At 36.5% G+C, this 13858-nt stretch overlaps 1 protein-coding gene across 4 annotated transcripts; it reads left to right on the top strand.

The window, feature by feature from the left end:
* Positions 5962–12503, top strand: LOC18777244 (protein NLP5). Of its 4 annotated transcripts, none has more exons than XM_020563868.1 (5): positions 5962–7079; positions 7734–8716; positions 9780–9827; positions 9921–10833; positions 11193–12503. In XM_020563868.1, the coding sequence occupies exons 2-5, from the start codon at positions 7823–7825 to the stop codon at positions 12077–12079; spliced, it is 2742 nt and encodes a 913-aa protein (XP_020419457.1). In that variant the 5' UTR covers positions 5962–7079; positions 7734–7822; the 3' UTR covers positions 12080–12503. The 4 variants fall into 4 exon arrangements, with proteins under 4 accessions (XP_020419457.1, XP_007210497.1, XP_020419455.1 ...); XM_007210435.2 differs by having other exon boundaries at positions 7674–8716; positions 9924–10833; XM_020563866.1 differs by having other exon boundaries at positions 7674–8716.

Genomic DNA, 13858 nt, shown 5'->3' with positions numbered 1-13858 from the left:
CCGAAGGAGAAATCGCAATTCAACGGCAGATAGTAGAAATTGGGATTAGAGAAATATTCCAGTTCAAAAAATGGAGAAGAATGAGATAAAGAAGTTCTTACCTCAACTGTGTCATCGTCGATGGCAAAGGAGCAACAATGGAATGAGGAGCTGTGTCATCAGCATTGTTGTCCTGTCTTTGTTTGTGTGTTCACTGTGTTGCGTTTCATATCAAAGAGAAAGATGAACAGAAGAGGCAGAGAGAAATGAAAATAAAAAAATAAAAAAAAACCTAAGTCGACTTAGGCTTAGCCGCCGAGCTTGGGGGGAAACGTTACATGCGGCCAGTTCTATTGTGGCCGAAATAATATATTAATATTTATTATATAATATATATATATGTAATAAAATAAAAATATATATTAAATATAGTAACCGGTCTTGTTTGCTTTAGTGCTATGAGTTGTGAAATTGGGACCAAGATCGATTGACATTGGTCTGGTTCAGTTTGGTTGCAATTTGTTAACTTTTTAGTCAATTCAGTTTTTAACGATTTCCCGATTCGGTTTTCGAGTTTTGCCATATCGATGCCCACCCCCTAATAAGATTTAAGACATGCGCACAATGCACATTATCAACTATATGGATATGTGTGCTTTATGACGTTCATATGATTGTGTTTACAAGAAAGAAAAAGTGTTTAATTTTCGTATTTAAAAACTCAAAATGTTTAAAAAATTTGTGGCCGATTTCAAAATTTTCCCAAACAAAGAAAATAATGGCCATAAATACAAAAGTTGAGATGTACAATTTTTGTTCGTATTGTCTAATGCAATCACCAAACTTGGAATTCTCCAATTGCAAAGTGCTGACATCATCTCATCCTTCTGGGCCCTTGTCCGATTGTCAATCATCGTTGACCTCCTCCATAACACTAGGATCATCTTCACTCAAACACATAAATGTCATATTGGGCCCTTGGCTTCTCTAACTTAGACCTCCACTTTACTCGTTGTTACCGAGCCTACTTTATGATTCGCATCAACATACTTCTTCACTACATCATACCTCAAATTAGTTACTATCTTTGTATTGAAGCACACTCATACAAACTCTATGCATTACCATTAGAGCTGTGCGGTTGGATTGCAAATACCAGAAACTGCCAGTTTCTGACCAATATTTTCGATTGGCAAACTGTTAACTTTTTCGGTCAACCACCAATTGAGGTTGGACGACCGAGCTGAAATGCTGTGATTGCGGATGTGGTTGTAGGATACCAAATCGTCGGCAACAGCAACTGACCGAGATAGAGACAGAGAGATGATGAGAGAGAGAGACAAAGAGACAGAGAGATGAGAGACGGAGGAGGAGAGCAAGAGATACAAAGAGATGAGACGACAGAGGATAGCGAGAGAGATAGGGAGATGAGAGACCGAGGAGGAGACAGAGAGATGATACAGAAAAGCTTGTGTGGCACTTATGCGAGGAAGAAGAAGAAGAAGCTGGGCTTCTCTTCTTTTTAAACGACGTCGTTTTGCCTAAGGGAAAGTTTTAAAATGATTTGGCCAAAACAACGTTGTTCTGGGCCAGGTCTTTTAAAAAAACAAAAAAACATCCAAGCTTTTTCTTTCTCGCCTAGGCGCCGTTGCTAGAGAGATGAAAGATGGCTACAAACTCCTCTCTCTTTTCTTTTTTTTCTTCTTCCTTTCTTCTCTTTTCCGCGGCCACAAACTCGTCTATATATATATATATATATATCTCTATCTTTCTTTCTCCTTTGTTTGTGCTTAACCGGCAACCGATCGTCACCGAATAGAACGGTTGTAACCGAAATAGCCGGTAACCTATTATCGGCAGTGCAGTAGGGGTTCCCATTTTTGTCATACCGCAGCCTCTCAAATGGTTGTCGGTTTGATTGTTTCGTTGTTGTCACCGGATCAAAGACAGCCCTAACTACCATTGTACAGTAGTGTGTTTCGCCTATTAAACACTCATGCAGTACAAGAAACTCATCAAGTGCAAGAACCTCACTCTCCCAACCTTTATTTCTCTCTTAACCAATGAATACATAAAGTGATTGGAAAGCCACACTCGTCCCTATGTTTGTGGTCCAAGATGTTTGTGCATGTGGATTTTACCACTTGTTTACCACTTTCTGATAGCTCTGAATGTTATGATGTAATTATTGGTCAATATGTGGCTTTGTAGGTACAATTAGAATGAACGATGAGGGTACTATGTGTGACAACATGTATGTAAATGGGATTGTAGACTTCATTGACTATTGTAATAAAGATATGATGTCTATGTTTTAAGTTGGGAGCATGGTTAAAGAGTTAGGATATGATGACCATAATATTACATCACTATGCTAGCGGACGATGATGTGATGAAAATGTGTGCCAACAGTGATGAAAATTGATATTTATGTGACACACTTATCTAATGAACCTTATATAGCAAGGCCATTTACATGAGCTGCTATAACAACCTCATCGTGTCTATTAATGGACCGCAATTATGGGAGAAAACAAACCAGTTGATAGTGAAGCCATAACATACACTAGACAACTTGGCAAGCTTAGAAAGATAAGAATGGAAGGACCTGAAGAGAAAACTAATAAGAGTAGCCAAAAAATGGATTGGGAAACAAGAAATTCCATATTAGGTGTACTAATTGTTGCTCATAAGGTCATAGCAAAACCAGTCACCATATGCATCTGCCTGAAAGGGAAAACCCACCATCAAGGTGTATATAAAGTCCAAGAAATATTGCAAATCAATAGGGTGATGCTACTGCGAATTTTAATTTTCTCTCAGTTCTCTATTATTAGTTTGCTGATTTTAAATGTTACTTATTACCAATTGGTTTGTTAAATGTAGGTCGAAAGAGCTTCATCATCTGCACAATGTTCCAAAAGAGAGGTTGCTAGTACAAAGAGAAAGGCTTCCCAGCCAAGCAAAGCTTCAACAGTTTCTACTCCACAAGTGAAATAAGTATTAGCAAATGAAGTGAGAGCAGCAATGACAAAGAGAACGTAGAGCTTAAGTTTTAGTTTATACCTTTTTGCACACTATTTTGAAATCCATTGCAAATTTGGTAGTCTTTTTTGTTGCCTTTTGGGACATTTTTTGGAATGTGTATTATGTAATGATAGTATTTGTTCATCATGTCTTTTGGTGCTTGTTGTTAAACAATGAAATCATGACTTGACTATGTTTATTTTGGCAATGGAATTATGTTGGCTTTTGAGACAATTTTAGTTTATGACTTTTGGCACACTTTGCATATTTATTTCAACTCCAAATACAAATAACAAAATTCTCCCCATTTTCATTATTGACTAGTTTTCAGAGTACATAAACCAATCATAAAATGCAATTCCCCAATAGCATAATGATACTACTCTAGGAACCAAGTAGAGAAGCTCGCAGACTCCTCTTAGTTTTCAAAGAACTCTAACCTCCAATTTTTTTTCCATCTTCCTCCTTCCTTAATCTTTTCAAAACAACTATAACCTTCATTTCCATATTCCCAAATTTTGGTACAGATATCTCATGACACTTACCCCATAATAGGTGCAGCCTCAAAATCTTCTCGTATGGTTATTGTTGGTCCACAATATCCTCAAACGAGAGTTATTGCCGCATCAACATTTGGGTGCATCCAATTCCATTCTCTGACTTGCAGACATCGTGTTAGGTTGTGGATGTTGGGACATAGGTAAGGATGGTAATAGGGCGAATCAGGGGTGGGTATGTCATTCCCATTCCCATCCCCATTAAGCATTTTCTCCCCATCCCTTTCTTCATACCTAGAATATTCAATTCGGGGATTTCCCATCCCCCCGCCCCACCCCATTATAAAAATAAAAAGGCTACTTTTTAAACTGGAAAGATGCACTATGTATACACCATATTTACGTTTATAGTACTAGTAAGGTTGGAGAGATTCCCCTAATTGTATTTGTGTTTGTGTGTGTGTGTGTGTATATATATATGTATGTATATATGGGCTAGGATCAGGGGACATACAAAAACCACAAATTTATACACATTTTCAACCATTCGATCATTCACCATCTAATGGCTCAAAATGCATTTGTCATTAGTGTGTGTTCTTTTAAAGAATTAATACTCTTTTATTACTTTTTGGAAACATAACAACAATTATTATTTTTAAAATTTACACTTAAATATCCCATCCAATAAAATTTTGATAACTGACATTCAATTTGACTTCCAAATTAATTATTTTCATGCAACTTTGTTCTTCTTCTTCTATTTCCGACATTACTCTCTCTCCTCCATTCTTCTTTCTCTCTCAGTCAAATTTTCATCACTCATACACCATGTATTGATTTATTTATTTAAATTCAAATTGAAGATGGAACAAGGATAATACTTTGTGATAATGGAATGATCGAATGAGAAGAGTGATTTTTCAGAGTTGGAGGTGAGAGAGTGGTGCTCAAATTTTTTCTCCCTCTCTCTGAACCTTCACTGTTCCCGAATAGAACCGAAGCTAACCCAATCTCTCTATGCTACAATGATTCCAAATTTTTCAAAATTCCCCGATAAATAACTGAGTAAAATTTGAAAGGAAAAAAGGAAAGAGATTCCCCAAACATGGAGGAGTGATTGCAGAGTAAGTGACAGTTGTGTTTGCTGACGATGGAGGAGTTGGTAAAAAGTTACAAAGTTTTTTTTACACGAAATCACAATTTAATAGTCTTTAACTACCAAAAAATAAATAAATATCAAAGTCTAATAGCTAGCTTCAAGTACCATTATCTATGAGTCATAATCATAAGATCAATTCAAAATAACAAAGAGGCAAGTTTGTCAATAGTTTTGAAGCCCATTTGAAACCCATCTTAAGTTTGGTAAATCAAGTTTATTAATAGTTGTGAAACCTATTTGAAAATTTCAGAAGAGTTATTTAAATTTTGATATTTTTCTAATGAAGTTTTTGAGGAAGGGAATGAGGTAGGAGGGGAAATGGTGAGAGATAGAGAGAGATAAAGGAGAAGAAGACAGAGTCAGTGATCGAATGAAGAAGAGAGCTAGGAGGGGAGAGAAATGAATAGGTAGTAGTATTGAGGAAGAGAAACCTCATATACCGTGTGGAGTTATGTTTCCCAAAATCAATAAATGAATACTTTATTTCCATTTTGTTTATAACAATAAAAAAAATAAAAAAATTATTTCCATTTAAAAAAAATCATATCAAATGCATTTCTAACCCTTAGATGACTCATCATCTAGTGGTTGAGAAAGTGTGTCAAAATATGTGGTTTTATGTGTGTCCCCCAATCCTGATTTATTTGAGGGATACCATTCTCAGGCCCAAATATGCTTATTTGAGGGATACCCTTCTCGAGCCCATATAAGGGTTTAAATCAATGACATGTATCTTCCAGGTTCCTTTAGATTTGAGAGAATGAAAATATGATATGGGTTTTGTTTCGGAAAGGATTCCACATTTTATTTTCATAATCTGAATCGTATATTTCTTAGGTATTCCTTCAAAGATCATCCTTGCAAAAAATCACTTGAATTTGAAATCATTTTACAGCTCAATCGATGGTTGTATTTTAGTGTTTTCTTGAAGTACCAGGATCGTTAATTTTGTTGATCACAATTGAATGCCTTAATGGTTTTCGATTTTGCTAATTTTTTTGTAAGAATAGTCTTTGAATAAAGACTTAAAAAATGGAAGGTTCGGATTGTTGAAATAAAATTTATATCAGACCTTACAATGGTTTTCGAGTTTGGAAAGGGGATTGAAATACCATCATCGTCCCTCCCCAAACACTATACGCAGAAATTTCCCTAAATTCAATTTTCGTCCTTCATACCTAACCCATTATTAGAGGTAAATCCCTACAAAGACCGTAACCAACAAGGAAAATTGTCATCCCTAGACATAAGGATCAAATTGGGTTGATTTGGGTCTTTGTTTGGGGATAGTGGGGGACCATGTGGGTTCATGCCAAAAATATCCTCTAAAAGTTGTCCACGTAAGAGTGCATAAGGTATGTTTCAGTGCCACGTAGACATATAACGCATGGACCAACGATCTAACTAACGAGAAGGGTTGAATGCAAATTTTATAGGGATTTGTGTATGCCTTTACAAATGTCCAACAAATTGTACATGAAGTTAAAAGATGAGTGATTTTTATTTTTTTTTTGGTCGTAATGGGTCATAATTTGAGGTGTTTTATCTAGTAAGGGGAAAATGAGATGAGAGTGAGAATTGGATGAGATTGAGAGGATGAGAGGAATGAGTAATAAAAATGAAAATAATTTGAAATACTTTTGTCACTCATCACTTCCATCATCTTCTCTCATCTTTTCTCTAAATCCTATCTCCACTCTCTTTCTCACTTCCATCAAACTGGGCCTAAAATACTCTGTTTTTTATTGGTGAATGAGGAAGAAAGAAAATCTTGAAGTGAATAAAATAAACAGGTTGAGTGAGTCAAAGAGGCGTAGGAGAGCATCTAAACTGGAGATAGCGAGTGCCGAGGCACGATCCCTCCATATTTTATTCAGTGTTGAGGGAATTTTGATTCCCACCGCTTCCACTGCTTCAAATTATGGCGTCATCACCATTTAAGAATCAGCTGTCTGATTCTCTCAATCTCTTTTTCTTTTTTTGTTTTCTTTTAAATTTCTTATATTACGATTCTCCCAATCTCTTCCAAGCTCACTCTCTATCTCTCTCTGTGTAATCTTTGCTAAGCCATTGGTTGACTTTAAAGCGAGAAGTACAATGTCCTCGATTGGTTTCTTGCGTACGTGTATGTGGGGTCCATATGCAGAAGTGAGAATCTTTCTCACACAACAATAGCCTGGAATCAGAATAAGTCATGTTTTCTAAGGAGAAGAGGCCCAGATTGAAACTTTGGAATTGTGGGGAGATATCACAAGGAACTAGGACAAGGAAATAGCCTCTTGAAAGCTCTTTATAAGGTTTTCCGTTGTTTCTGTTCCTTGTCTTGCAGACAGTTTTTATGGGTATTGCAGAAAAAAGTATATGAATGATACAAGAAAACTACCCACTTGGGTATCCACAAGAATCCTCACACAGTGAGTTATTCTTATTCCTTTTTTTCTTCTTTTTTGGTTCTGTTCTGGTTTTATTTGTCCTGGGTCAGAAACTAGATTAGTTCTGGTATTATGAAATGCTTGATTTCAGTCTCTCTTCCTTGATGGAACTATTTCTTTCACTTTGTTCTGCTAAAATTGGAATCTTGAACGCAAAGTTGGTAGAAGACTTGTAGAGTATTTTCGAAGAAGATGTAGAAAGTGGGTTTTTATTTTTAATTATTATATTTTGTTCTGCCTTCCCCTTTTGAACTTGAATCATTGATATTTGCAATTTTTATGGATATGGGAGGCCAAGGTTCTCCGTTGAAATTCTATTCTATTATACTATTACTGTGTTAGATACTGGTGGTGATTTGATTAGTTTTTGCTAATTTGAGAATATAATCCCGTACCAGAAAAGAAAAGAAAAAAGAGAATATAATCTTCCTGCAATGACGTATGTTTGTGTTTTAGTTTTGATTTGTTAACTTTACTTTCCTTAATTCTCTATGAAAATTTGTTTGCAATTTCTTCTGTTATTTTTTGTACTCAAAAAATTCTTGTTTATGATATTGGGGAATTTGGACAAACTAGGAATTGAAGGCAGGACGCTAAAGACGTAAATTGTTCCTAAGATATCTTCATTTTTTATAGCTCACAGACAGATTGGTTTTTGGGACCTAAAGGTTCTAGAATACAGCTGAGCATAATCTAGAAAGTGGGGCTTCTGCACAAGGGTCATCATGGACGATGATGTGTTATCACCAGCTACCATGATGGGAGCTCAACCTGATTCCGCTACGGATTTAGACTTCATGGATGAACTGTTCTTAGAGGGATGCTGGTTGGAAACCACAGATGGACCTGAATTTCCTAATCAAAGCCACGCCAATTCTAGTGCCCATATAAACCCCTCAGTTTTTTGGCATATGTTGGAGGCGAATGGCAATTTGACCATGAACCCATCTGAAAACAGTAATCAAGAAGTGATACAAACACCATTCTTCAAACAACTCCATGAAGGTCCTGTGAATCCTCAGTTTCCGAGCCAGAATATGATAGATGTTGATGGGTACTCTGGTCACTCAGCAGATCCTACAATTAAAAGTTATGAATTGAACAGAAGGTGGTGGATTGGTCCCTTAGGAAATCAAGGTCCTGCATCATCTGTGATGGAGAGACTAACGAGGGCTCTTGTGTGCATTCGAGAAGTCATGAGAGACAAAAATGTTCTTGTACAAGTATGGGTGCCTGTAAATAAAGGGGGTAGAAATGTTTTAACTACTAATGATGACCTTTTCTCGCTTGATTCTAGCTGTCCCAGGCTTTCCAAATATCGAGACATCTCTGTTAATTATCAATTCTCAACTGGAGAGGATTCTACGGAGTTGGTTAAGGGGTTGCCTGGCCGGGTTTTCTCAGGTCAGGTTCCTGAGTGGACTCCTGATGTTCGATTCTTCAGAAGTGACGAGTACCCACGGGTTGACTATGCTCAACGTTATGATGTACGTGGAACTCTAGCTCTTCCTATATTTGAACAAGGTAGTAGGACTTGCTTGGGTGTGATTGAGGTTGTTACAACCACCCAAAAGATAAAGTATCAACTTGAGCTTGAAAGTGTTTGCAAGGCACTTGAGGTCTGTACTCTTTCCTTGAATCAGAATTTCGTACTTCATTTCGGTTTTTTCCTGTCAATCAGGTCAGTGAATGCAGTGTAAAGTGGTGCAAGAGGCAGTTGGAGCTTATTAGTATTGTTATGAATATTAACAGATAATTTTACAAAAGTTGACATCAATCAAAGTCCCATCAGTCCTTAGAGATGTAATAACTGATAATCATGTTGTCGAAACATATTATGTCTTTCATTTTTCGGTAACTTTTAGTTCTTTTTGGAGAATCCCCATGTTAAATTAAAGTGTGGCCATCTGATCTTAACATTGTAAAACTTCTTGCTTCATTTTCTTATGCTTTCATATTAATAACTAAGGTTCTTTTGTTAATCCTCTAGTCTTGTTTCCCAAATTGAGAGGATAAGTAATGAATTCAGACTTAAATTACGAGAAGGAAAGCAACCCATGATCTTTTAACAGATATTCATTCACACCTGATGAATGGGACACTTAATTTTTTATTTATTTATTTTTTTTCCGGTCTAAAATTTGGAAACTTAATTCTGATGCTTATCAGTATGAGCTTTCTGAATCGGTGCATATAAAGTCCAACTTAATGATGGACATATGATTAGAAATGACCTATCTTTTGTCCCCCTGTTTACTTTCATTCAAGTTACTGAGAATAAGAGTGACAACTTTATCTTATATCTTAGCAGATAAACGTCCCTTTATGTTTTATTCATAATAGTTTGGTCATGTGTCTCTCTTCCTGTCTTCCATTAAAAAAAGAAAAATGCTTTTTTTTCCTCATCAGCGAGTATTTTTTCTTTGATGTCTGTGATTATAGCTTTAAAGATACAAGTAATTGAATTCCAAATAAAATGTTTTTTTTGGGGTCAAAATTCCAAATACAGTGTAAGTTACCAATTATTGTAAGCTTGTGATATGAAACTTTCTTAGATCCATATTCCTTTAATAAGGACTTTTGAGATTCATATCACAAGCATATAATGACTTGTTTGTAATTCTTTGCAGGCTATTCACATGAATATTTTTTTCTGATCTGGACAAGTTTTATCATTTGCAGGCTGTTGATCTTCAAAGTTCTAGAAATTGGAGTACTCAAAACGTAAAGGTAAACGGATAATTTCCCTGAAGAAAAATTGATTTATTAGATGTTCACGTTATTCCAATTTTCTTTTAAGGTCATTTGGTGGGATTATTTTAGCAGGGGTGTGTCAAGCCCTATCAAGCTGCATTACCCGAGATCCAAGAGGTCTTGAGATGTGCATGCGAGACACACAAATTGCCTTTGGCACAAACTTGGGTGTCATGCATCCAACAAGGCAAAGATGGGTGCAGACATTCTGATGACAACTACGTTCACTGTGTTTCAACTGTGGATCATGCTTTCCATGTGACCGATCCTTATATCGAGGGATTTTATGAAGCTTGCTCTGAGCATCACTTGTTAAAAGGCCAAGGCATTGTTGGGAAAGCTTTTATGACCAATCAACCATGCTTCTCAGATGACATAACCTCCTGTGTCAAGACAGAGTATCCGCTATCTCACCATGCCAGGATGTTCGGATTGCATGCAGCCGTTGCAATACGTCTAAGGAGCATGAAAACTGGTTCAACTGATTTTGTTCTGGAGTTCTTCTTGCCAGTGGAGTGCAGGGATCCAGAAGAACAGAAAAAGATGCTAAATTCACTGTCCTTAATTATACAACAGATTTGCCGGAGCTTACGGGTTGTCACAGACAAGGAACTAGAGGAGGAATCTGATTTCCCTGTCAGTGAGATGATAGTCTCTTCGGATCCCAGACCTAGTGGTATTGCCAGTTTCACAGAGGTCCACCTGAGTGGTAATGATGTCTCAATATTCCCAATGGAAAATCCAAGGGAGGTGCTGGGTGTGAAATCCTCAAAGTTAAGGCAACATCAACCAGATTCGAACCTAAAGGTTGGTGTCAAGTGTGGGAGAGAGTGTTCTGCTTTGGGCGAGGGTAGCTTCTCAAGTGTTGGTGTGAGCAAGACAAGAGAGAAAAGACGTACTAAGGCAGAAAAAGCCATCACCTTGGAAGTTCTTAGAAAATATTTTTCCGGCAGCCTAAAAGATGCTGCAAATAGTATTGGAGGTAAGCATTTCTTGCAATAGACCTGGTTCCTATTTCACGTTTTAGTTCTTGTGAATGCTTGTATGGCATTTTGCTAACTGTTTGTATACTTTCTGCAATTTAATGGTTGTTTTATATGTACGGATTGTATAATCTACATATGTGCGTTGTAGTCTTCCAAAATAAGGTTTCTCATGTTCATATTTTCTGTTACACCTCCTAAATTTGAAGTGAATTACACGAGTTCCACAATACTAGCACACAATAGTATCTGCTGTTTTCAATATTTATGTGGATTATGTTAAACTTTCTACTGTCAACATTTTGATGTATTTCTTTTGTCATTGGTTGTTTTTCCTTTGTCAATTTATCGTATTTAGTTTGCTCCACAACCTTGAAAAGGATATGCAGACAACACGGGATTAAACGTTGGCCATCTCGAAAAATTAAGAAGGTTGGTCACTCTTTACAGAAACTCCAACTTGTAATTGACTCAGTCGAAGGTGCATCTGGGGCTTTCCAAATCAACTCTTTCTATACAAACTTCCCAGAGTTAACATCTCCGAATTTATCGGGGACAAGCCCATTTTCAACCTCAAAGCTGAGTGATCAGCCAATGCCAACAAACTTGTCACCTGAAGGTGGTGTTGTCAGCCCCCAGGCTACTACATCAAAATCACCCTCATCTTCATGCAGTCAGAGTTCCAGTTCAAGCCAATGCTGTTCCAGCAGGACACAGCAACATCGCCCCACATGTAATGTCACTGGTGGTGATGATCCAATTGTTGGAGATAACTCTGGCGATGGTGTGCTAAAGAGGGTCAGAAGTGAAGCAGAGTTGCATGCCTTTGGTCAAGATCGAACACAGCTACTGCCAAGATCCCAGAGCCATAAAATTCTCAACGAGCTGCAAAAATTGCAGCCTATTCCACCTTCACTGAAGAATAATGGGGTAGCTCAAGAAGGGGAGGTTCAAAGAGTAAAAGTCGCATACGGAGATGAGAAAACCCGGTTTCGCATGCAAAGTGATTGGAGATATGAAGATTTGGTGCAAGAAATCGCAAAGCGATTTAGTGTAGAAGACATGAGTAAATTTTATATCAAATACTTGGATGATGACTCAGAGTGGGTCTTATTAACATGTGATGCTGATTTAGAGGAGTGTATTGATGTATGCAGATCGTCACAGAGCAATACAATTAAGCTCTCTCTCCATCTTTCTCGTCATCATTTGGAAAGGTTTATAGGTACAGGTGGCCCGTCATGATGCTCCCTGAGTTGCAAAACTGAGGTAGCAGAGTATTTCCTTCTACAAAAATGGAGGCGCACCTTCCTTTATTAATTTTAGTAGGGAGGGATGTTGAAGCCTCCGCTGTTGGAGTATGAAATCTTCACAATGTCGACAAAAAGTAATGTAAAAGAAAAATGCAAGTTTTGTGTCTCACAGAACTGAAAGCAAGGATACTGGAAAAGAACTATTTGGGTGCTGCATGATAAACTGCAGTTATTTGGGGATGTCGAGCTTAAGCCATTGGTTAAAGTGTACTATGTTGGTCTATTAGCTAGTTGATAGTGTTTGCTTTCAGTTCTTTTAATTACAAGCTAGTTGTTGATAATTGTCTGTATATTTTAGTGAATGAACATAATTCTTTTTCAATAATAAAGTAGGCCTATTTTCGAAGTTTAACTAACCAATACCTGAAGTTTGTCATACAATCATCTTTGTTCTCCCAGTTTGACTCATTTTTCATTTTGATTCATGTCTTTCAAGTTTAACAATTTTAATCCTGTAAATGAGTTTAGTTTTCGATCAAGTCTAAATCGTGAACTACGTCAAATAAATTGATGTAGAGTTTTTTCAGTTGAAATTAACATGGAATTACTATTCTGAAATTACATTTTACCTCAAGGACTTGGAAGTATATTGAGGCAGCTTTAGCCTTTTTTTATTATAAGATATATGCTTGGTAAAAAAGTTTTGGTGACTTTTCTTGATATTCCTTGAGCTTCAAGAAAGCCCATTCTTTAAATAATTAGTGTATTTTGAATTTTGGATGGAAGGACTTCAAATGAGGAATTTGAGTTTGAATTTTTGAGATCTCAGCAGCATATCTTTGGATAATAGATTGTTTGCTTCTATGATATGTGATGCAGGGAGAACGTGGTGGGAAATGAAATAGATTAATGGATAGGTTTGATATAGAGATACGGTCCACTATCTCCTACTGCAAGGACCACCCTACAACTGCAGTCAACTAGAAAAATTAGAAGAACAACTCTCTATGATCAGATGCTATCCATCCCGAGGAGTTTGCTCTTGTGAATCAAACCGGTGGTAGTTCTCTTTTTTTTTAAAAAAAATAAATAAATCAGGTAGAGAGGGGAAACTTGAACCTCTTTTAATATTAAAAAGAGAAATATCAATAAACTAATAAACTATGAGCTAATTTGTGTAGTTGTTCTTAACACGGATTTCGAACTTAAAACCTCTTGGTACGTCGGATTGTACTGATTAATTTCTGTCGGATAGTATTAATCTGTTCCGGAGAGTACTGACTATTTATCCATAATATTATAAGGCGTTTGGTGCTGTTCCGGATAAATAATCTGACTAAGTTATACTGTGTTTGGTGATGTTTCGGATAACATCATATCAAACTATTTATAAATAAAAAAATTTAAAAAAAAATATTTGATAATTTTAATGAAAATTGAGATTCAAATGACAGAAATTTTTTTTTTGGTAAGATTCATATGACAAGATTTGTTTTTCAATTGTTTTTGCCAAATTTTTTTTTCATATAACCCATTATCATAATTGTAGTATCTCATAAAAATTCCAACATACTCGCATACGTTAATAAAAACAGTACCAAATAATGTATAATTCAAAGTGATCACATATTAAGGTGATAAGAGCAAAAGAGAAAGTTGTTCATAAACCAAACTACATCAAAGAGTGAATCACAACTCCCTCGCCCCAAGTAAGAGAAAAACAAATGCTTTTCTCATTGCACCATCCATTGTCAGGAATGTTTTTTCATCA

This window comes from Prunus persica, chromosome G5 (genome assembly GCF_000346465.2).
Source record: "Prunus persica cultivar Lovell chromosome G5, Prunus_persica_NCBIv2, whole genome shotgun sequence".
NCBI lineage: Eukaryota > Viridiplantae > Streptophyta > Magnoliopsida > Rosales > Rosaceae > Prunus > Prunus persica.
The sequence above is the reverse complement of the archived record's forward strand: the minus strand, read 5'-3'. Positions and strand labels throughout refer to the sequence as shown.